The 24,704-nt window shown below is 37.3% G+C and overlaps 1 protein-coding gene across 1 annotated transcript in view; it reads left to right on the top strand.

Moving 5' to 3' along the window:
- The first annotated feature begins 2,880 nt into the window (after positions 1-2,880).
- The window catches only part of LOC140149299 (uncharacterized), a 32,630-nt gene continuing 10,806 nt past the window's right edge, over positions 2,881-24,704 (top strand). Inside the window, exons 1-4 of the mRNA XM_072171565.1 lie at positions 2,881-2,941; positions 11,041-11,247; positions 11,889-11,960; positions 12,506-12,688. Coding sequence (XP_072027666.1) covers positions 11,062-11,247; positions 11,889-11,960; positions 12,506-12,688 — 441 coding nt within the window. The 5' untranslated portion in view covers positions 2,881-2,941; positions 11,041-11,061. The remainder of the gene's footprint in view (positions 2,942-11,040; positions 11,248-11,888; positions 11,961-12,505; positions 12,689-24,704) is intronic.

Raw genomic sequence — 24,704 nt, 5'->3', positions numbered from 1 at the left:
TTTGCCACAAATGAAGAAATCAAGTGGTGTGAGGTCTGGTGATCTTCAGGCCACTGCACAGTGGAAAATGGGTACTTGTCTTTAAAAGGGCATATCTTCAACAGTTGTGAGCCGATTGAAATAATTGTTTTGGTTTATTAAAGCTAACAATTATAGGTTTCTTTAAATACCAAAATATATTTGATCAACTTTTTAAAATAGGCGAAAAAGAGGGCGCAATGAGGGGCCTCTTTTTTTGGGGGGCACCCTGTATAAAGAACTTTGGTTACTGAGCAATTTCTTCGTTTTACCTCACTTGGTTTGGCTCGAAATTAAAAGGGGACAATGCGATCAGTATACATTTTAAATTATGCAAATCACACATTATTGCTTGAACATCTTTTAAGAGGGAACAACCCTAAAGATCGATGACGTATAGGTGACCCACTGCCGTCTCGCTCCCGTACAGCTCAACTTACCGTACCGTACTTTGCCTAACCAGACAGTCCATGCCAAAATTGTTACTACACCTTTACATTTCATCGAATCTCTTTTTGATGTCTGTCATTTTGAACATCACACTTGAAAGATGTATGCTATGTAGAAACTTTATTTTGCAATTTCATAATTTGCATATTATTAGCATATTTGCAAGAAAAACATGAAAATCAATAAATACCTATATTTTTCACAATTTCAATATTTTATTAGAAATTAAGCATGTAGGCCGTTTGTTATGACTTGATGAATGAAGCTGTTAAAACAGATTTGGATATTTTTGCTTATTTTTCCTTTTTTGCCCCAAAATGTGTAAAAATCAACATTTTTTGGATGACCTATATTTTCTTTGAATATTTATCAAATTTCTTAATTTAGGTATAATACAGTGCAGAAAAAAAAAAAAAAAAAATCTGTTAAAACAGATTTCCAATAAATTGTTCCATTTTCCATTTTGGGTTAAATACTCAATTTTCATGCGCGGGATATTTGAAACATAAAATGAAAACATGTCCATTGCACTTTTTCCTCGAGATGCATAATATCAAGGTTACGGATATATATAATCCCTTCTTATCTTCACTGATCCATCAGATACCTATTGTTATGAATGATCAATGAAAAGGTTCAGAACTGGGCTACTAATGGTCTGTCAAGTATCTATAGTTATTTTCATGACTGTGTCAACTCAAAAATCATGCAAGGTCGAATGTAGGAAAAGTATGATCAGTTGAGCTGTATTCGTAAGGGGTGGTACAATAATGTGTACCCCGTGGTGGTGAATTATAGGGCGGGGACAAAGATTTGTTGGCAGGTCAAAAGGGGGGCAAGCATTCTTTGGTAGGTCGAAAGGGGGTGGTAAGCGATTTATGGCACAGATATTTTGGGCACCATTTCTATATTACGACCTAATTTTAAGTGTAGGAAAACATTAGGAACACGTTCAAATATGCAAGTGATTCGCAACTACCGTTTAATTTTTATGAGGCCTTTTACGACGATACCAAATTCAATTTTTTGTCCACGAGGCACCATGGACTTTGAATAAGCATGTGCAATAAAAACTGACTTTATCATGTTTATCTTGAATCAAGGTTGATTTTTGCCCGGGGGCACTTCCATAACGGATATGCATCATGTGCCTCGGGATAGACCCCCTATTTCAAACCCGCTTGTACCCAATGACCCCCTTTTTGTGTTATTGTCCTATCTAATACCCAAAGACCCCCTTTAAAAAAAATTCAGGTATTCACTGACCCCCCTTTTTCTATTTCCTGCTACCCAATGACCCCCTTTTCATTCACAAAGTTAGGTGGTATTTGTGTTCTGAAAGCCCCCTACTTTTAACATGGCAGAGGCACATCCCTGCCATTTCAGATAGGGAGTCGAGTGCCTCCCCCGGGGATTTTTGCGTTCTTTCAATTCCCCTTTTCGGTTCACACAAACTTTCTAACATCATATGTAGTCTCACCTGACTCCAATTCTAGGTTTTTTATTCTAAATATGTCCAGCTTACTGGATATTGTGTAATTCACTCCACTTCACAATTTGCACGGATTTCCTTTCGACATTTGAAAACACCGCACACAAATTTGTATGTTAGAAAATAAACACGGTAATAATAAGGTAAATATGAAAATAGCAAAAAACAAACTACTTTGGCATTTATTTTTGACGGGCCGAGAGCCTGAGGGACAAGCGATTTTTGGCGGGCCGTTCGGAAATTTTACCCCCGGACTCATAATTATTGCACAGCCCCTTAATGTTAAGTTCTTTCACCCCCACCTCTGCTTGCCAAAAAACATTTTACCCCCTGTTCATACACCTACAACTTTTTAACCTCCTATTTAGAACTTGAATGTTCCAGTCCCCACCAAGGTATTTGCGATCAAGCAAAATCAGTCGGAACTCGAAAATATTAAATTTTCAGTTTCTTATAAGATAGTAATAAGCATTTACAAAGCTGCATTTTGCAGAAAACCCCATTGAAACTGAACAACCAGTTCCAAAAATATGAGCAATTAAAGAGTTTCCAAAACAAAAGGAAACAAAAGGAAATGTTTCCTTTGTGTGGCTATATCTCAAAATCAATATTTCCGAGTTCCGACTGATTTTGCTTGATCGCATCACATATAAGTAACCATAATTAAATAAAGAATGCAGTTTGCATTAAATGTGCATGATCATTGTTTAATTATAGGCCTACTCTACTTTTCATTCAAGATTCTAATATTTTCAACGGTCCAGTGTATTTTGTTGTGTATTTTGAAGTTAACTCGGGTAGAAGTGATTTTGGTCTTGAGTCTTTTCGACTCATATTTCAGGTCACCAGTTTCACTTTGAACTTTGCCATCTGTACATGAAACGAGACGTCTGTGTTTGACTGTTTGGTAACATTGGTATGAATTGTGTGGTATTCTTTGGTGCAGAAAATCCGTCGTACACTTTTAGTGTCGTAAAGCAGGTAAATGCCGGGGGCAAATGTTGCATTAATCTATCTTTGATCTCCAAAATGAGCGATATTTGAGTCATTGTATGAATATCAGCGTGTTTACAGTGAATATACCGAGTTTTGAGTAGCCTCCTATATAGCCTAACGATAATCCTTGTATAGGAGCTAGTTATAGGCCTATACCGAAACTCTTGCTCTTTATAAGCTTTTATAGTGAGATACGGTATTAAAAGTCTGCACAAGAAGTAACGCAGTTGTTATATAGCCTACGCCTATAGCTTCAGAACTAGTGTATGTTTCCATAACTTAAGGGGATACTACACCCGGATACTACACCCCTCGATAAATTTGTGTCTACTTTTGCATTTTTCTCAAAAACTAATTAAACACAGTGGTAACAAAAGTTATGTATATTATTGGGGCAAGGAATCCAGTGACCCAAGACAAGCGGTTCGTTATTTATGATAAGAAATAAGGTACCGCTATGATGTACCTCATTTCTTATCATTATACTGAACCGCTTGGCTTGAGTCACTGAAATTTCAGTGTAGTAATTGGATTCCTTGCCCCAATAATAATACATATAACTAATTTTGTTACCAGTGTGTTATTATTTTTTGAGAAAAATGCAAAAATAGTCAAAAATTTACCACAGGGGTGTAGTACCTGTGCGTTTGGTGGCATCCTCATCCTCTTTTTCTCATACTTTTGTCATATAATTGAAAACGGGCACTGTTTTATACAAGAAAATATTATTCTGTATTATGTTAACATGTATTTTGAATGGATGAAATAAACTGAACTGAACTGAACTGAACTACCCCCTTAAAGTATTTCTACATCATAAAAGAAGGTTGATTTATTTACGCGCATTTTGATACCCCATTTGTTTAATGTGGAAAAGCACTATTGTGTTGTTAATATTATTAACAACACAGTAGTGCTTTTAAAGAAAAATACCCAAATTTAAAAGGGGTAAAAGTTGAAGTTTACAGTGATCAATGGTTATTACATGTGGCACGTAAAACACTCCATTTAGCTGCAACTTTTAAAATTCTGGTATTTTTCTTTAAAAACACTGCTGTGTTGTTTAATATTGAACGAAATTGGACAAATGGGGGTATATCAAAATAACTCGTCCTTCTTTCTATGTTGAAATATTGTGAACACAAGTAGTTCTGACGATGACGCTATAGGCGTAGGTAGGCCTATTTATAACAGCTGCGTTACTTTTTGTGCAGTCTTTATTTTAGCCGCTATTTTTTTAGCTCCCAAATTTGGTACAATAATTAAATGCACTTTGTGATAAAGGCATGGGAGTTTCCAAACATTAAGTACATGGTCCAAAGTTTATTTTACGGGGCTGTGCAATAATTATGTACTCCCGGGGTTGTGAATTTTCAAAATGGTCTGCCAAAATCGCTTCCCCCCCCCCCCTTGACCGTGCCAAAAAATCTTTGCCCCCCCTTTTCGACATGCCAAAAAACCTTTGCCCCCCTTTTTGATGTGCCAAAAAATCTTTGCCCTCCCCCTCTTACACATGCAAGATTTTGGGGAACCCAAATTTAAAACCAATTGTCTTATCAGTATAATGCGAGCGCAGCGAACAGTTAATTTTGCATATTTGAATGTATTCCTAACGTTTTCCTACACCTTTTTAGAGCGTAATATAGAAATGGTGCCCAAAATATCTGTGCCAAAAATCGCTTGCCCCCTTTCCCACCCTCAAATGCCCTAAAAAAACAAACCAGCCCCCCAAATAAATTCTAGTTAGTAGTTACGGGCCTGAATAGTTACCATATAGGATCCCAGCAAACACAAAACGTTTACGACATCATTCGCAAAAGGTTATAAAATGTTGTCAGAAAACGTTTAAATGTCGGGTTATATAAAGGGTATATTAAGAGTATAAAACGTTTTCATAACCTTAAAAAACCATTTTTTGATAATCTACTGCTCAGCAAACAAATATGTTTTACAGAAAACGTTTAAATGTCGGGTTATATAAAGGGTATAAAAACGTTTTAATAACATTCCAAAAACATTCTTGAAAACTTTATACAAAACATTCTAAACAGAATGTTATTTTGGGGTTGAAAAAATATTTTGCGAAAAATGTTTGCCCAAAATATTTTCAATAACGTTTTAAAAACGTTTTTATGACCTTTTTATAACCCGACATTTAAATGTTATTAAAAGGTTGTGAAAAAAACATTTTAAGAACATTATTGTGTTTGCTGGATTCAAACATTTTAACATAATGTTATTTAAGTATTGACACAATATTTGGCAAAAATGTTTGTAAAAATAGTTTACAATAACATTTTTTGAAAACATTTAAAAATATTGTTGTAGTGTGTTTTCATACAAAACGTTTTAAAACGTTATCATGACCTTTATATAACCCGACATTTTAATGTTATTAAAACGTTTTTACCTAAACCAAAAGCCAAAATATAACTTATTTAAAACGTTTTTAAAACGTTTTTGTGTTTGCTGGGATGTTTCGTTACCTAGGAAACATCACAACATAGATTGTGGTGGGATTAAACTTCATTGCCAAATTTTGTCAATAACGAAGCAATTTAGACAGTGCAAACAATTCCTTATTTGACTTGTTTTTACATGACGAGCAATTTGAGACTATTTGCGTTGAAATCGGGGCATGTTTAATTTTTGGCCCCTGTGTGGCTAAAAAAACTGCCCCCCCCCCCCCCAAATTTGACCTTTTTGCTTATAACTCAAGAACGGTATTTCACAGGTAGGTCAAACTATACTCTTTCTGAATCCTTGCAATGAGAGGAATAATTTGGTGTGATTGTTAACCAGATTTGAGCAATTTTGAAATTTGACCACTGTGTTGACCTTTAACCTTGAATATGGCCGGAGTGTCGGGAACATTTTTTTGTTAACATCTTGAATGTGTTAATATATTGGACCATAAAAGGAAGCTAAAATGTTGGTTTGATAGAGTTCCGGTGGGTGGGGGTCATCATTAAATTCCCGTATATAGGGGCCCTACTGGACTACATACATGCTTACATGGCAGTTTTTATCGTCGCATAATACAGGACTGGAACGACCTCCCTTCAAATATTCTTAAAGGGCAGGTCTATAGCAAAAACAAGTTTATCTCTATTCGAAGAGAATAATTATTACATTACAAGTTGATACTTGTTGCAATTTTTTTGTGCGTATTTCTCCTGAAAAAAGGGAAATTGTGTGGGTAAAGTTCAGCCTCGTACGTGTTCTTCCCCCGTTTGAAGCGTAGGGGAAAGTGGGGTAATCCCGGGCACCTTTCGTTAAGGCTACACAGGTACAAGATTAAATAAAGTTCATCAGTGAAAATCATATCAATGCAAAGTAGGAGTAATGTTCTAACCAGTAACTAGTATTTAATAGCTCAACATCTATAGTTAATAAGTTATAATTCAAAAACAAAATTGTAAAAAATGATGGGGTAATGCCGGACACGGGGTAATCCCGGACACATGATTGTTGCCAAGTGGGAAAGTGGAGTAGGATGATAATCCCCTAGAATGTATTAGGTACTTCTGTTACCTCAAGCATACAACTATGGGGGCTGTTGTTGTTTTCTATATTTTCGAAATAACAAGTGTCCGGCATTACCCCATCTGTATAGAGAAGCATGTGTGTCCGGGATTACCCCTCACGGTCCCGATTTAATTTTTCAGTGCTTGTTCTACTAATCCATTTTTAAGATGCCAAAATTCATACATCCAGCTAACAATCAAGTATCAAACATAATTTTCATCCATACTTCATATGTGTCCCTTGTCGCATTAACTGTCACCCAGCTAATAAATCACTTTTCAGATAAAAAGTCAAAAATTACAATTTCTGTTTTTTCGTAATGTTCACAAAGAAAGACGAGACCCACCGCGCTGGTAGTAGTACACGTGAGGTACACCTTGAGGTAGCTAAGGGACTGATCGTTATTTACGGCAGGGGGGAATGGGTGTTTTGGCAAAAATATCGAAACAAATTTCGCGTTCCCCCCTTGCGTCCGCTCAAAATTTTCGCGTTCCCCTTGTTTTCCCAATTTTCTCCATTTAAAATTTAACAATCCCCCTCCTGGTTCAACTAAAATTTCAGGTTCCCCCCTCAAGATCACAAAAAATTTTGTGTTCCCCCTAAATTACCCATTCCCCCCCTGCCATAAATAACGATCGCTCCCTAATACCCTAAGGTAGTATAATAGTGCACCCACAGTCCGGCATTACCCCACTTTCCCCTACGTGTTCTCCCCCGTTTGACTGATGACGTAGGTAAATGAAGCGGACAATATCGTGCTCTCATCATACAATCACACAATCACTGTGACAAGTTTGACATTAGCGGGGACATTAGCAACAATGAGTTGTACTATCACTTACCATAACGATGCTGCATAACAATATGCACGCTATTATTCTCTTTCGGGAACAAAGCCCACACAGTAATTGTTACTATGCGTTTGCTTTGTAATAGGCCGTATAAAATTAATGTTTTGGTTCTCGTCCCCTCCCTCCTCAATTTCTGGGATTTGTCAGATTTTTTAATTTTTTTTTTAGATTTTTCAATTAGGGTACCTGCAGGTAATATGGGACCATTAAGGACGTTTAGCTTATTTGCATAAAAACTAAAGAAGATATGCCCACAAGAGATTGTTATGATGAACAACCTGTCCTTTAAGATTAATAAAAGAGGCAATGTTACCTTGTTGTTATGTTTGTTTGGACGCTATGACGTCAAAATGACGTCATCGTCAAGTGTCCCATATTACCTGCATGTGCAGGTAATATGGGACACTGTGTTATCTCTATGGTGAAAATCAAAAAGTTCAGAAAATCACTCTTTTGTTCTAAAAACATTTTTGTTACATGATTTTGAATGTTAAATGCAAATTTCTACAAGAAAATTCAATTTTCTAAATAGTTTTGCTTTTCGCATTGACAATGCACACAATTTCCTGTGTCCCATATTACCTGCACCCATTCAGTTGAAAATCAGAGAAAATAATCATTTATAAAAGGAAAGTGCCACTTGTCAGTGGAATTTTACCTGCTGATAAGCTTAACCCATCACCTAAAGATCATAAAAATGACAAATGCCCCCTCAGTACCAGAGTTTTTGGATACACAATCATAAAATGTGACGTCATTGATTTTATATCAGGCCAAAAAAAACGACATAATTTTTTGGGCAATTTCACTCTTGTTGGCATTGATTTCCAAGAGTTTGATACACAGACTCCAAAACTGCATTTCTAGAAGCACAATTGATGTCTCTAAACACTTAACAAATCAACTTAAAGTGTTTACCTTCTCCAAGCTACTTTTTGTTAAAATGAAAACAGGTGTCCCATATTACCTGCTGTCCCATATTACCTGCACCTACCCTATTTTAGACTTTGGAATGATTTATGAATTTTTCATACATATAAATAAGTTTATTAGAGAACAAGGACCACTTCCAAGTCTTTTTCTGGTACTCTAGGGGGTTTATCCCTCAGAATCGGAAAAGACCGAAAACTACTGAAAATGCTGATTTTACACTGAAAAAAAAAAAAAAAAAAAACACCTCCCTCCCTCATCAATTCATAAAAATCCTCTGGACGAGAACCAAAATATTAATTTTATACAGCCAATTATTTCATCCAACTGAAACTATAGCATTGCAATATATATACAGGGAACAACACGGGTTTATGTCATGATAAAAATTGATATGCTTGTCTCAGAGGAAATTCTAAGCTCAAATTATGTATTTATTTTTTAGACCTAATATTTCTCATGATATTGATATACATATGAATTGTAATATCACAATTGTCTAATATATAAAAAAGAAGCGGCTGATTTTATCCATATGTTTAAAAACCATGAAATTTGTAATACTTAATTTGGAATTTATTTCTGTGAACAGCAACAGTATACGTTCTGTCCATTGAGAGCGTTTATAGTCCCTTTTCTCACAGCGGGCACATCTCATTTCATGACGTCACCGGTTTTCTAGGCCAAATCTGTCTCGTTCGAAGGAACTCACCGCTTAAGTTGGTTTTTGCGGAATATCAATTTTAAACGTGTTATTTTCTCAAAAAAAGAGTCATTTTCATGGTCCTCATATTATTAGCTTGCCAATGATATGATGTTGTTTTTGCTATAGACCTGACCTTTAACACACACATAGCACTGAAAGCTTCAGAGCAGCTATTTCATATCACAACATGAAGTAACTTATTCCTTTTGTTATACAAACACACATGTGTTTTGTTCATCCAAATCCATCATTCCTATCGCAATTAGATATTGCTTTTAGCAACTTTATTGTGTTTTTATTTAGATGTAGAGATGTAGATTGTGTCGAATTCTCAATAATATTAAGCCAAGCAGACAAGGTGGAATGCTTAGGTCTAAACCCAGATTGCTTCTCATGAATAATGCCATTATCATAAGGAAAGGATAGATTCGAATTCGACCAAAAACAGCCTGATCCTTCTCGATCATGATTTTAGAGATAGCGGGAAGAATGGAAATTGGTCTGTAATTGCCCGCGTCATTTGAATCACCGCCTTTGCGAACAGGACAAATTCTAGCCGTTTTCCAAATATCCGGGAATATCCCGCAAGTGAAAAATTAATTGAATAGGCGACGGGTCCAGCAATAGATGTGGCCGCCATTTTGAGGAGTTTTGCTGCAAGATCGGCAGTACCTGTAGCTTTTCCCTCAGGTAATAACTGTAACTTATTGAGGACATAACATTCGCTGACAGGTTAAAACTTAAAAAGACTCCTCATTTAACCGGTGCATGTTTACGCTGGGCCCTTGTCTATCAGTAGCGGGGATTTAGGATGCTAAGTTGAAACCAATATTTGGTTTCATCACCCTTATCACTTTTCTACAAGTAATATTTGTATTGACCGTTTTCTTGGGAATGATGTCTTATTGTATCCCAACCCTTTTTAGTGTTTTTATCACTTTTACGGATGCCATCGGCAACATAACATTGCCTACTGTACATAATAATCATAAGTAATTCTTGTTTTTCATCATGTTCATTGCGCGAAAATTAGACCAGTCATCACTAAGACCAGTGGCAATAGCTTTGTTTTTTGATGTTGTCGTGCTCACGCATAAGATACCGGTTAAGAACTTATATAAGCACCTATAAAAGAAAACCACATGGACCAATCAGTGGTTCACAGCAGCTTAGGAACAACAAGAGTGAAGGAGTACATGCAGTAAAGCATCAGACACATGAAATGAGATGCGTATGTACTCTGCTCTTGAAGGATGGTACGCCGTTGTCAGATGTGTCTTCGATTACACTATCTGGTAGGCTATTCCAAAAGTGAACTGCACAGTGTGGATGAAGGTCCTGCCAGTAGATGGTTCTAGAAACTGGTTCTGCGAGAGCATGACAAGGCATAGACAAGCTGGAGCGGGTAGCTCTTCTGACTACAATGGCTTGGGTAGCAGTGCTTTTAAAAGCTGGCGTGCATTTTGTAGCTGCAGCCACTTGACGTCTTTGATGGAGATGTGATGTTCAGCTCTGTACTTTGCTTCAATGAGTTTCGAACAAAGGCCATTATGCCAGACATTGCCAAATGCTCCTTTGATATCCAGGGCATTCAGACGCCTTTGTCCAACTGGACCACTCTTCGGTCAGAATAGTAAGGATGTCAGCTGTGCTGTGGTGTACATGGCCTAAACCCAAACTGTCTACTAAGTATCTGATATCAGTTGGTTTCCAAGGAGGTATACTTCAGAGGTTAGTTCTGAACTACAACCTCCATGACTTTGCTGATGATACTGAGCAGACAGATGGGGTGATACATAGAAGCTTTCTAAATTCTTTGACCTTGAAAACTTGATTGTTAGCACCCATGGGTAAACTGTCGTTAGCAAAACGTGGGTTTTGAGCTTGAAATTTTAATTTCACGTTAAATTGTGCTAGTACATGCAATGCGCGATTGCGTGATTCTTCTTTCAACTGTATATTGATATATTAAGAATATTTTATTCTATTTTAATAACACTTTAAGAAACAACATCGGTGATATTCATTGCGTTGCAGTATCAGTATTAATCACATTATATTATTTACAGGCACATACTAAGAGAACGAAAATGAAGCATAAAGGGAGTGAGACCAGGCAGCAACATCATTTTTGCAACAAAGTATTTGCTGTTAGATATAGACTAGCAATCGGCCTATTCGTCATCTGTATATTTGGGTTGGTAGCGGATAACTGGTTTACCAAAACTTACAGTATTAGGCCACTGTCGGACGTAGGCATAGCTGACTCAGACAAGGTAAGGTTGCCGTAAAGATTGTAGTATTGTGATAACCAAAAGCAAAGGAACATAAACACATATATATGGACGCGCCATTACGGGGAAGTTAATAACATGTAAACTATTTACCCAACCCAGTAAATTATTTTGCCCACCCAATAAATTAAATCTGCCCATTGCTCAAAAATTGGGCACCATATAATAAATCTGAAGTTTTAATACCACGATGATATCTTTTGCAATCAACTGTTGCTACTATAAAAGTGACATGATGCATATTTTCATACGGTAACATTTACCAATTTATTCAGTTACAACAGCAGGAATAAATATCCTAGCAGGAATCAACATTTTATCAAAATTATTTTGAGTAATTTGTTGACCCCCCCTTGAAATTCACTTTGTCCTCCCCCATGCCCCACCCGAAAAAAATTCCTGGCGCCGCCACTGATAAAAGTATACTTTGACCTATCTATGACGTATGGTTATGGCGTTTTGGGCAAAAGAGTAACATTGTGACGTCATAAGTCTATTTTGCCCCCACACAGGGCGAAAATGAAAATGTAGGGCCTATGTCCTTTCACCACTAAGTTTTATTAATATTTTCATGCATTGGATGGTTTTTTTTCGGTTTTTGTTACCATTGTCTCTTTTTTCAGGTGATTCATTTATCATTTTTTGCGTCTGGCTCTGAACGACTGGACTACCACATTACTCCTCAAAATATTACGGTAAGTACGAAATGGGTCACATACAGACATACTGCATGTATAAGGTAATGTAAAGGGGTGTCAAACCTTCAAGGTGGACTTAAAGACTCTTGTCGAGCTGTTTGATAATACAGAGAATCCAAAAACAAAAACCAAAGCATTGTTTGCAGAACTAAAAATACGAAAAACGTTTTTTAAGAGAGTCATTCAGTGAGAGCAAAATACGAAAGTCATTCGGGGGTCAGTAGCAATAGCGCCAATCCGTCTTGAACAGTGGGGACACTTGGCCTGAATTTTCAAAAAGTTTCTGAAAATCATAAAGAGTGGCTTATTTTCTCCAACAGTGGTGGAGGGACACGTCCCCCTTCCCCCAGGATTTAAGCCCGTGGGTATTGTTAGGCAAGAGTCGGTGATTAAGTGGCATTTTTGGTATGATTTGCAAATATGAGGTGAGGTCTGGAGACCGGTAAAACGAAAGAGTTTGGGAAACTGTTAACCTTTTCCCCATGCATGATGTCCATGTAAGCTCATGTAACGATTTGTCTGCATTTATCTGGTTATTCTAGGATTTAGAAGAGGACACGTGTAAAGTACCACGATTTGATACGAATTCTGTGCCATCTCCAATAGTGACTTGCAAGCGACCCAAACCAAGACCGGATTCATGTCGTGTGGCTCAACAAGTTTTCTTTTCTACCCCAATGCCGAACTGTGCACATCAAGAAAGCCATAATATTTGTGAGATAAGAGTGAGTGTTTTTAAGATACCTTCAAAATATTAGTATCTTTAAGGTTCGAGACCGAGACCGAGACCGAGACCAAGACTTTGATATCCGAGACCCAGACCTGCAAAACCAGGTAGGCCTACGTGTACAGACGGTCTCGAGATCGAGACCTGCATGGTCTCAGGGTCTCAAGACCTACAACACTGCCCACTATACATGATGGCATACGGTATTGGATGTCCTAGGGGAAAGTGAGCCCATACTATATACCGTTTGGCCATGGTCTAGTCTAAAGTGGCAAATTTTCCGTGATTTAAAACACCGAATTCCGCGATTTTCCGTGATGTAATTTCAATTCCGTGTTCAAATTCCGTGATTAAAAATCACATTTCACAAATCAAAATTAAATATAAGCCCAGCAAACACAAAACGTTTTCAATATCATTCGCAAAAGGTTATAAAAGGTTGTCAGAAAACGTTTAAATGTCGGGTTATATAAAGGGTATATTAAGAGTATGAAACGTTTTCATAACCTTAAAAAACATTTTATGATAATCTACTGCTCTGCAAACAAAAATGTTTTCCAGAAAACGTTTAAATGTCGGGTTATATAAAGGGTATAAAAACGTTTAAATAACATTCCAAAAACATTACTTAAAAACATGATACAAAACATTCTAAACAGAATGTTATTTTGGAGTTGAAAAAACATTTTGCGAAAAATGTTTGCCCAAAATATTTTCAATAACGTTTTAAAAACGTTTTCATGGCCTTTATATAACCCGACATTTAAATGTTATTAAAAGGTTTTGAAAAAAAACATTTTAAGAACATTTCTGTGTTTGCTGGGTTCAAATATTTTAACATAATGTTATTTAAGTATTGACACAATATTTGATAAAAAAATTTGCAAAAATAGTTTACAGTAACATTTTTTGAAAACATTTAAAAATATTGTTGTAGTGTGTTTTAATACAAAACGTTTTAAAACGTTATCATGACCTTTATATAACCCGACATTTTAATGTTATTAAAACGTTTTTACCTAAACCAAAAGCCAAAATATAACTTATTTAAAATGTTTTTAAAACGTTTTTGTGTTTGCTGGGAGTGTATGTTTACTTACCAATTTATAAAAGAAGTTACTTGCATTATATTGTAGTTGTTTTAAGGTTGATATCTTTGAAGACAGACTTCATTTTTCCTCACATTATTTCTCATTATTTTTTCTTTATTTTTATTTTTCTCAACACGTTTTCCGCGAATTTCAGTGTTTTCCGTTTTTTTCTTGAATTCCGTGGATTTTTCAGTTTTTCCGTGACACAGAGAACTTGCCACTTTATCAATTAGCCTCCTAGGTGTAACCAATCTTTTATTCTAGCCTTTTGTTACTTACTAATAACTTGAAGCAAGTGATTTTTTTCTGACATGAAAGCTTGAGATGAGAGGGTCGGTGCTAATCCAGACAATAGAGGTGTCTAAATTTTACGGTCTTAAATTCGCGGTAAGTTGTACGGCTTCAATTGACTTGCTTCTGGTATATCGGCACTTAAGCCTATGCGTGAGTGGCTCGTGAAAATAGCCTAGCATCGAAATATACACTAATCAGTGTTGCCAAGAAGTATTGGGTAGTTTTAGGCATGTAGGTATTCTTGTTCGTGCAATCGCGCAAGAATCGGTCATATAATTATTTAGAGATGAAACGGGGAATTATTTTCGTCCCAAAATACACATTAAAACCTGCGTGTGTGGTAATATACAAAACCAAAGAATTGCGTTGAAGCGAAACTAATTGATTTCATTCATTGCCGTAACAATTGGAATTGCTAATCTGATTAATAGGTTGGGCCTATAGGCGAGATCCGAGTTTATTTTAAATGTTTATTTTTGCGGAGCTGATTTTTTTCAGTCATTGATCATACTGATAAATTTTACAAAGAGGGATGGGGAGATACTTGAGACTGATAGACTGAACAAGTGAGAGTGGGAGGGGCGAGGTAGAAAGAGAGAAAAGGGAGAGACGGAAAGACTACAAAGAGATGAACTCGAGCATGTCGAAAGGAGAGAAGGTCCCGGGGAGGGAGCGGGGAGACTGATTCGGAAGGGGAGGAGGAGGCGAAATAGGGAGATATTTATTGATACGAGGGAAGTGCGACAGGCTCATAAGCGGACCTTTTGTGACTTAAGCACTTATTTTCAACATTTTTACAGAAAAAAGTGGACATTTTCATTCGGATTGGCATTTATCACATTAATGTGAACCAATTTAACACCATCAAAGACGAGAGGGGCGCTAGACCACTAAAAACACCGGTGTTCTATAATATTTATTGACACATGCATCAACCTCTATTGAAATAAGCTGATTGAATTCAAGTTACAAATCAACTCACTTATATCCCTTGCGTTTTCGTTTCTGAACAATAGACTTGAATACGAAAATTGAAAAGATAAAAAACCCTATGTTATAAATCTTTTCAACTGGACTTACTCTTTTTGTTGACTACAGTATCCCCTCATATCCATGACGTATCACCATATGAGGCCTAGTGATAGGCCCTATGTCACATGATCGATAACGCAAAATAACCAAACATTTTAATAAAACCTAAGAAAAGACAAGAATAATGTAAAAAAACACAAAAATTCACAACATTCTCTAAAATAACGGAAAATATCAGTAGATCTTCTAAGGTAACACTGAATTTCAGGAGATATTCTAAAATAATTTGTTTTTTTAAGGATACTTTGCGTTATCGATCAAGTGACATAGGGCTTAGTGATGTTGAATTGGCTGTGTGTTATTGACCTGTAACGTCACGGTGGTAGGAGTGACGTCACACTGGAGTCGCCGAGGAATTTTCCTGATGGTGGGTTCGTAACTCTGCACAAGTTGTGGAGTAGTCCCCCTCCGCGATTCAAAGTTGGTTCCTCCCTGTGAACATAATTATATTGCTTCCTTCACCCTTCTTTCGTGCCACCTATGTTCTTTGTCGAGCACAATAACGTCCTTGTCCTCAAAAGTAATAATCAATCAATATTTTATTAACATTCACCAAACAAACTGGTATAGTTAATCATGTTAATAATAATTATTAAAGTACAAATGTTTACAATTAAAGTTACACGTACAAATATTTACAATTATAAAAGAAATATAACTTATACGAGTGGATATTCATACGTAGTGGTAGATAAAATGAATTAAAGTTTTAACTTCAACACTACACTATTTTTCGCTCACCTGGAACGTTTTCACTAGTCGACGGTCTTCAGCAGATGGTGATGCTGTGTTGATATCTTGTCTACAATCGGGATATCTCTCACTGATGACGTCATATGATTGACAGAATGACGTCATAGGATGTTACGATGTAGCGCCCCCCCCCCCCGGGCATCAGCAAGTTATCCCAAATAGGACATCTATTTCTAGTCCTTGGTCACGATTTAGTCTCGGTTTTTGAGTCCTTATTTGGATGGCTTCAAGAATTCTCAGGGAAAACTATTTCTGCCTCCGTTCGAGCACCTTAGCGTTTTCCCAATCAATCTGGTGACCTTTGGATCTCACAACATGTTCTCTGACCGCTGATTTAGAGCTGCCAGCAGTAGACTTGTGTTCACTAAGCCTTTTCTCAAGTTTCCTGGCAGACTCGCCGATATAACTCGCGTCACAATCAGCACAGTCAATTTGATACACAATCCCAGATTGTTTTACAGGTTCTGTCTTGTCTTTAGGGGCTACAAGTGCACTCCTCCGTGTATTTTGAGGTTTGAAGGTGGTTGAAACTCCCGCAGTCCTGAACGCTCTGCATCAGCAGCTCTAAATTGCAGGGGGGGCGGCGCTACATCGTAACATCCTATGACGTCATTCTGTCAATCATATGACGTCATCAGTGAGAGATATCTCGATCGTAGACAAGATATCAACACAGCATCACCATCTGCTGAAGACGCTAGTCAGACTAGTGAAAACGTTCCAGGTGAGCGAAAAATAGTGTAGTGTTGAAGTTAAAACTTTAATTCAAATCTCAGGTCCACGGTGCGGTGCATTGAGCCCTGGAATGAAAATATAACAGGGGGTCGCTGCTGTAAGCCCATAAGGGGCACTTCGTTATTATTAGGCCTATCTATAAGTCAATGTTCGTACGTGAATCAAAAGCTGACTTGACAAATTTGGTTATTGAAGTAATACTGTCGCAGTCACTTGCACTCATTAGAAGTTTGAAAATGTCAGTGTCTGCCATGCCATCTATTTCATACCTTTCATTGTAGGCCTATTGTAGATAATAAATATTGGCGAGGGTTAGTATAGTAAGGACATATCATTATAAAATGAAATTCATCCTCCACCTGATTTAAATTACAAAGTGTACAAATTCTATTCTCTGGATTTATTTGGAGAGAAGTGACGACCTTTTCGATCATAAGATTATGTGCGCTTATTCTTAATTTACAGCTCTGGAATATGTTTTAGCGATAATAACATAATTTTCTGTACTGAAAGAAATTTTTAATGTACAATGTGTTCTGAGTTTTGGATTAAAATTATTAATATGATTAACCCAAAGATTGCTATAAACGATTTGAAGTTTAGATACAATAATGTCATTAAAATTGGAAGCGGTGATCGTATTTGGTTTATCCCAAATATCAATCCTATTGATAAGGCTAAATATATTTTTTTATACCTGTCGACCATGTAAAATTACTAGTACACACTAACTTTCTGTTATCTACAAGTGCTTGAATTACAAGAGAATCATTACCATTCATACATGTTTCGTTAAGCTTCCACCAGTATTTTACAGATAAAAAAAAAGCATAGTTGTGAGCAGTGGAAAACTACCTAATTCGCCTCTTACTGCATTGTTAGTGGATTTTTATTATGAACTCTGAGTATAATTTTACCAGGGATATCAACCAAAAGTGTGATTGCCAACCTGGAGGTGCGTATTATACCGTAGAATCGTTCAACCGTTATTGTGTTAGACATATGTCACGAAAAAGGTGTGAAGGAAGCAATATCATGATATTAGACTAGGAGCCCAGACCATTTATTCAGCTCAGAAGAGACAAAAGGTTTGATGGCCTGGTTATGCCCAAGATTCAATATTCCATATTGCTGCCGGGTCACAGCCTGTACGGGCGTCCTGGGGATCACAAAATAGGGGGCCAAAAATACATTTATTCAGCTCAAGAGAGACATGGACAAAACTTGTTGGATATCACTCCCATGGGGATACTTTTGACGCCTATAGCAATGACAGCAATTTTGGCCTGTACGGGGGCCCAGACAGTAGCCCTAAAGGGGCCCGCCCATATGGTGTTATTCAGCTGAAGAGAGACAAGGATGAATCTTTTTGCATTGGAACTATTACACATTGGGGTGCACAAAAATACCAATGACAGCAACTTTTTCCTGTACGGAGGCCCAGACAGTAGCCTCAAAGGGCCCAATGTCCATAACTGATTTATTCAGTTGAAGAGAGACATGGATGAATCTGTTTGCATTGGAACTATTACCCATTGGGGTTTACAAAATACCAATGACAGCAACTTTTTCCTGTACTGGGGCCCAGACAATAGCCTCAAAGGGCCCGATGCCCCATAACAGGTTATTCAGCTGAAGGAAGACATGCGTAATTTTTGCATTGGAACTATTACACAATGGGGACGGGGTGCACAAAAATACCAATGACAGCAACTTTTTCCTGTACATGGGCCCAGACAGTAGCCTCAAAGAGCCTGAGTGCCCCATAACAGGTTATTCAGCTGAAGGAAGGCATGAATGAATCTATTTGCACTGGAACTATTACACAATGGGGTGCACAAAAATACCAATGACAGCACCTTTTTTTCTGTACGGGGCCCAGACAGTAGCCTCAAAGTGCCTAATGTCCCATAACTGATTTATTCAACTGAAGAGAGACATGGATGAATCTTTTTGCATTGGAACTATTACCCATTGGGGTTTACAAAAATACCAATGACAGCAACTTTTTCCTGTACGGAGGCCCAGACAGTAGCCTCAAAGGGCCCAATGTCCATAACTGATTTATTCAGTTGAAGAGAGACATGGATGAATCTGTTTGCATTGGAACTATTACCCATTGGGGTTTACAAAAATACCAATGACAGCAACTTTTTCCTGTACTGGGGCCCAGACAATAGCCTCAAAGGGCCCGATGCCCCATAACAGGTTATTCAGCTGAAGGAAGACATGCGTAATTTTTGCATTGGAACTATTACACAATGGGGTGCACAAAAATACCAATGACAGCAACTTTTTCCTGTACATGGGCCCAGACAGTAGCCTCAAAGAGCCTGACTGCCCCATAACAGGTTATTCAGCTGAAGGAAGGCATGAATGAATCTATTTGCATTGGAACTATTACACAATGGGGTGCACAAAAATACCAATGACAGCAACTTTTTTTCTGTACGGGCCCAGACAGTAGCCTCAAAGTGCCTAATGTCCCATAACTGATTTATTCAACTGAAGAGAGACATGGATGAATCTTTTTGCATTGGAACTATTACCCATTGGGGTTTACAAAAATACCAATGACAGCAACTTTTTCCCGTACAGGGGCCCAGACAGTAGCCTCAAAGATCCGATGCCCCATAACAGGTTATTCAGCTGAAGGAAGACAAACATAAATATTTTTGCATTGGAACTATTACACATTGGGGTGCACAAAAATACCAATGACAGCAATTTTTTCCTGTACAGGGGCCCAGACAGTAGCCTCAAAGACCCCGATGCCCCATAACAGGTTATTCAGCTGATGAAGGAAGACATGCATAAATATTTTTGCATTGCATTATTTTTACAGAGGCCCAGACAGTATCCTCAAAGGGCCCAATGTCCCATAACCGATTTTACAAATTTTCCAAAGGGCCTAATGTCCCTTAACTGATTTATCCAATTTTGTCATCTTCCAAGAGAGAACTACACCAGGAGTGTTCATTTTAAGAAGGGTGAAATTAGACTCCGAAGATGACCGCGCTGGTGATTTACCAATGAACTACCCATTCAGTTGAAGAGACACATGGATGAATCTTTTTGAATTGGAACTATTACCCATTGTGTATACAAAAATACCAATGACACCAACTTTTTCCTGTACGGGGGCCCAGACAGTAGCCTCAATGGGCCAGATATCCCATAACTGGTTATTCGGCTGAAGAGACATATGGATGGATCTTGTTGAATTGGAACTATTGCACATTGGGGTCTACAAAAATACTAAGGATAGCAACTTTTTCCTGTACGGGGGCCCAGACAGTAGCTTCAATGGGCCAGATATTCCACAACTGGTTATTCAGCCAAATAAACACATGGATCTTTTTGAATTGGAACTATTGCATATTGGGGTCTACACAAAACAATACTAATCTGCTAATGGCAACAACTTTTTCCTGTATAGGGGGCCACGACAGTAGCCTCAAAAGGCCCGATGTCCCATAACTGGTTATTCAGCTAGCATCAGATAGTATCACCAGTATCAACAATAGATAACTACTTCATCAATACACCAATGTCAAGAGTAGACAGCTATACTTCATTAAATATCAACAGTAGATATAGCTACTTCATCAAAACCAATATCAGAAGTAGGTAATTACTTCATCAATACTGATATCACCAGTAGTAAAGATAGCTACTTCATCAATACCAATATCAGCAGGAGATAGGTACTTCATCGATATCAATATCAGCAATAGACAGCTTCTTCGTAACAAATTTTAAAGCCTCATTCGGCACAATGCGACTTTATTCATGTTAAACCAATTTTGATTGGAAAAAGAGAGCATTTATGGGACCAGTTATGGGACATCGGGCCCTTTGAGGCTACTGTCTGGGCCCTCGTATAGGAAAAAGTTGCTGTCATTGGTATTTTTGTAAACCCCAATATGCAATAGTTCCAATTCAAAAAGATATGCGTGTCTTTTTGGCTGAAAAACATTTTTACTGGTTTTTAAATACTAAAGTGAACAATAGCCCATGAGGAGTGACACATTTCAAGAACTTAAAAAAGGCACTCGATTATATCGGCACTATAACAGAAAACCACATGGGCCAATCAGTGGTTCACAGTAGCTTAGGAACAACAAGAGTGAAGGGTAAAGCATCAGACATGTGAAATAAGATGCTTATGCACGCTGCTCTTGAAGGATGGTGGTCCGTTGTCAGATATATCTCCGACTACCCCATCTGGTAGGCTATTCGAAACGTGAACTGAAGTGTGGATGAAGGTCCTGCCAGTAGATATGGTTCTGGAAACTGGTACTGTGAGAGCATATCAAGGCATGGACAGGCTTGACCGGGTAGCCCTTCTGACTACAAATGATTTTGGTGGCTGTGCCTTCGGATCTGGTGGGAACAAGCTGGTGTGCATTTTATAGAGGACTGTTGTTGCAGCCACTTGACGTTTTTGATGGAGAGATGTGATGTTCAGCTCTGTACTTGCTTCTTCTTCGCTCACGCTTATGATTCGAAGGTCCTTCCTCTGGATAGAGTCTAGTAATCCTAGAGTGGGGGGTGCTGGCACTCATCTTAGACAGTGAGCGGTATTCAATCACGCTACAAACTTTAGCCTTGTAAACAGTTGCTCTGCCTCTGACATCCAAGTTTATTTGCAACTCTCCTCAGAGCGCCCAACTTCTGTCCTGCTCTGTATGAGACGTTAGAAATGTGCTTTGTCCAGGTCAGCTTGCTGTCGACTGTGAGACCCTGGATCTCCAGCTCCTCCTTCTCAGCCAGTTTGGTGGTACCAAACAGAATATATATCTTGGTTGGATTCCTCTTTCTTGATATTGCCATTGCCTTACGTTTCGATGTCTCGAAGGTCACCACCCGTCTGTCATGCTTATCTGCCCAGATCCTCATTTTCTCCAGGTCTCTGTTCAGGTTAGCAGGGTTGTCTCTAGATGTAATCTCACAAAACAAGGTGGAATCATCTGCGTAGAGGTAGAATTGGGGTTCACACTCATCACCCAGGTCATCAATGAAGATAGAGAACAATGGTGGGTTCAATATTGACCCCTAATGGAGGATGGCCAGATACAGACAACTTTGATGGAATGATTTGTCAGGTAGCTACTAATCCAGATGAGCAGCTTGCCGGATACTCCTTTTGCCATGAGTTTCGATCAAAGTCCATTATGACAGACATTATCGAATGCTCCTTTGATATCCAGGGCAGTCAGACGCAGGTCGTTGCCTCTGTCCAGGGAGTTGGACCACTCTTGGGTCAGAATGGTAAAGATATCAGTTATACTGTGGTATGTGCCTAAATCCAAACTTTCTATCTGATATCAGTTGGTTTCCAAGGAGGTACTTCTGAAGTTCTGTACAACAGCCTCCATGATCTTGCTGATGGTGCAGAGCAGAGAGATGGGGCGGTACATAGATGAATTAGACTTCGCATCTCTTGTAAATAGGGATGAAAAATGCAGTCTTCCATTGCCTTGGAAAAACTTCCTTGGAGAAGCAAAGCTCAAACAGCAGACTGAGTGGTTTTGCCAGTTCTGCGCTGTATTCCTTCAGGACGCTTGCGATGATATCATCAGGACCAGTAGCTTTATCTGGTTGTAGATTCCTAAGAAACTTCCAAAAATCTTTGACCTTGAGGGCTATCTTTTCCTTTGAGCATGTTGCTGAATGCTGAACTTCAGGAGCAGATTTTTTTGTGCGGGGAAGCTAACATTTAGCGACAAAGGTCTGGCAAAATGTTTCAGCTCTGACTTTTGATGTAGTGTAGACTTGACGCCCATTCTGCAGCACTGGTATATAAACTCTGATGGACTTATTTTTTTTTTGATTTGTGAAATCTTTATTGAGGGATTTAAACTACTTCAGTGGCAAGCACTGCTTTCCAAGCAGGCCCTCATACAATATAAATATTTACAACATTATTACAGAATATTTACAAAATAACATGATATTAAAATGTATACAAAAACATCAATAATAAGTATGAAAGAAAATAAATGCATCCCAAGTACATGAACGATATAAATCTAAAAAATACATACAAAATAAAAATAAATGATTATGATTTAGCAGAAGTAATGATGCATGTCTTGAATTGATGCAAAGACAGAGTTTCAAGGTTTACACGATATGATGGTGATAAGTTATTCCATAAGTTTGCAGCTCTTACAATAAATGTACGTTTACCACTATTAGAATTGTATTTAGGCACGATCAATGTGTTAGAAGAATGACTCCTTGTATTGTGATCATGAGCATTATGAACAAATTCAAATTGATTACATAAATATTCAGGACAAATATTTTTGATACATTTAAAGGTAAGAATAATCATGTGATTAGACCATCTATCACAAAGTTTAATCCAATTTAAAGAATTTAACATATCATCTACTGGTGTTCTGATATCAGCAAAGAGAATTGTTCTAGCTAATCTGTTGTGAAGTACTTGAAGCTGATATTGATTGGTTGCAGAACAGTTAGACCAAACACTGCTGGCATAGTCGAAATGTGGAATTACAAGTGCATTAGAGAGCATAACTAAGGTTTTATGAGGAAGGAAATACTTTGCACGTTTCACAACACCAATTCTCTTGGAAACATTTCCAGATAAATAATCAATATGTGATGACCAAGACATATTGCTATCAAACTTAATACCAAGATATTTGAAAACATCAACTCTTTCAATAATTTTGTCATCAAATGTGAGAGTTATGTCATTGTAACGATTAAGTGTTTGATTAGTTCCAAAAATCATAAACTTGGTTTTATCAGTATTTAATGTGAGCTTATTAGCTTTAAACCAGTTAGCAACAGATTTTAGGTTAGATTCTAGTTGCACTTTTAGATCATCAACATTTTTTTTTTTACACATAAGAGAAGTATCATCTGCATACATTACTGTCTTACAAGTTACAACATCAGGTAAACAATTAACAAAAATTATAAATAGTAGAGGACCTAAGATTGAGCCTTGAGGAATTCCAGTATTATAAGTTTTGAAATCTGACAGAAAAGAATTCACATGCACAGCTTGAGCCCTATTACTTAGGTATGATTTAAACCAAGCAAGTTCATTACCTATAATACCATAGTCAGCAAGTTTATTAATTAGAATTTCATGATTTACCGTATCAAAAGCCTTTTTTAAGTCTAAAAATATAACTCCTGTTGCAAAACCATTGTCCATATTATTAAGAATATAATCTTGAACATCTAATAAAGTTGTTGTTGTAGAATGATTGGATCTAAAACCAGATTGAGAATCAGAAAGGATATTTCTACTACAAAGATAATCATAAAATTGGTTATGAACAGTTCTTTCAATAATCTTTGAAATAATTGGCAAGACAGAAATTGGCCTGTAATTGCTTACATTGTTCTTATCACCAGATTTAAAAATTGGAGTAACTTTGGCTTTTTTCCACTCATCAGGAAATTTGGAACTGTTTAAAGAAATGTTACAAATATGAGCAAGTGATTTTGACACATAAGGTGCAGCCAATTTGAGTAGTTTTACACTGAATTTATCTAAACCGGGTGACTTATTATTATCCATATTACATATTTGATTGTATACAAAATCATAGGATACAGAATAGAATCTAAAACTCTCACTATGGTTACATCGAAATATACTACTTTTCCCATCATTACATGGGCAGATGATATCAATATTATCAAATTGTTTACTAAGTTCTTCACCTACTGAGGTGAAGAATTGATTAAATGAGTCAGCAGTGTCTTTACCTGTAGCAATATTACCATGACCATTCTGGCTTATAATGTTAGGCACATTTGGCTTATCCTTTTACTTGGAATTACTTTTTAAGTGTTTTCCATAACTTTTTACTATCATGTACATTATCATTAATTGCCTTTTCAAAGTGCTTCTTCTTCAAATAAAATTTCATATTGTTAACTCTATTTCTAACTGACTTAGCTTTTTCCCAATCATCAGGGTCATTGCTTTTATGAGCCTTGGCATACAAATAATCCCTATCCTTACACAATTTAAGAAAATTACTGTCTACCCAT

The sequence above is a fragment of the Amphiura filiformis genome, chromosome 3 (genome assembly GCF_039555335.1).
Source record: "Amphiura filiformis chromosome 3, Afil_fr2py, whole genome shotgun sequence".
NCBI lineage: Eukaryota > Metazoa > Echinodermata > Ophiuroidea > Amphilepidida > Amphiuridae > Amphiura > Amphiura filiformis.
This window is presented reverse-complemented; position numbering and strand designations above follow the sequence as displayed.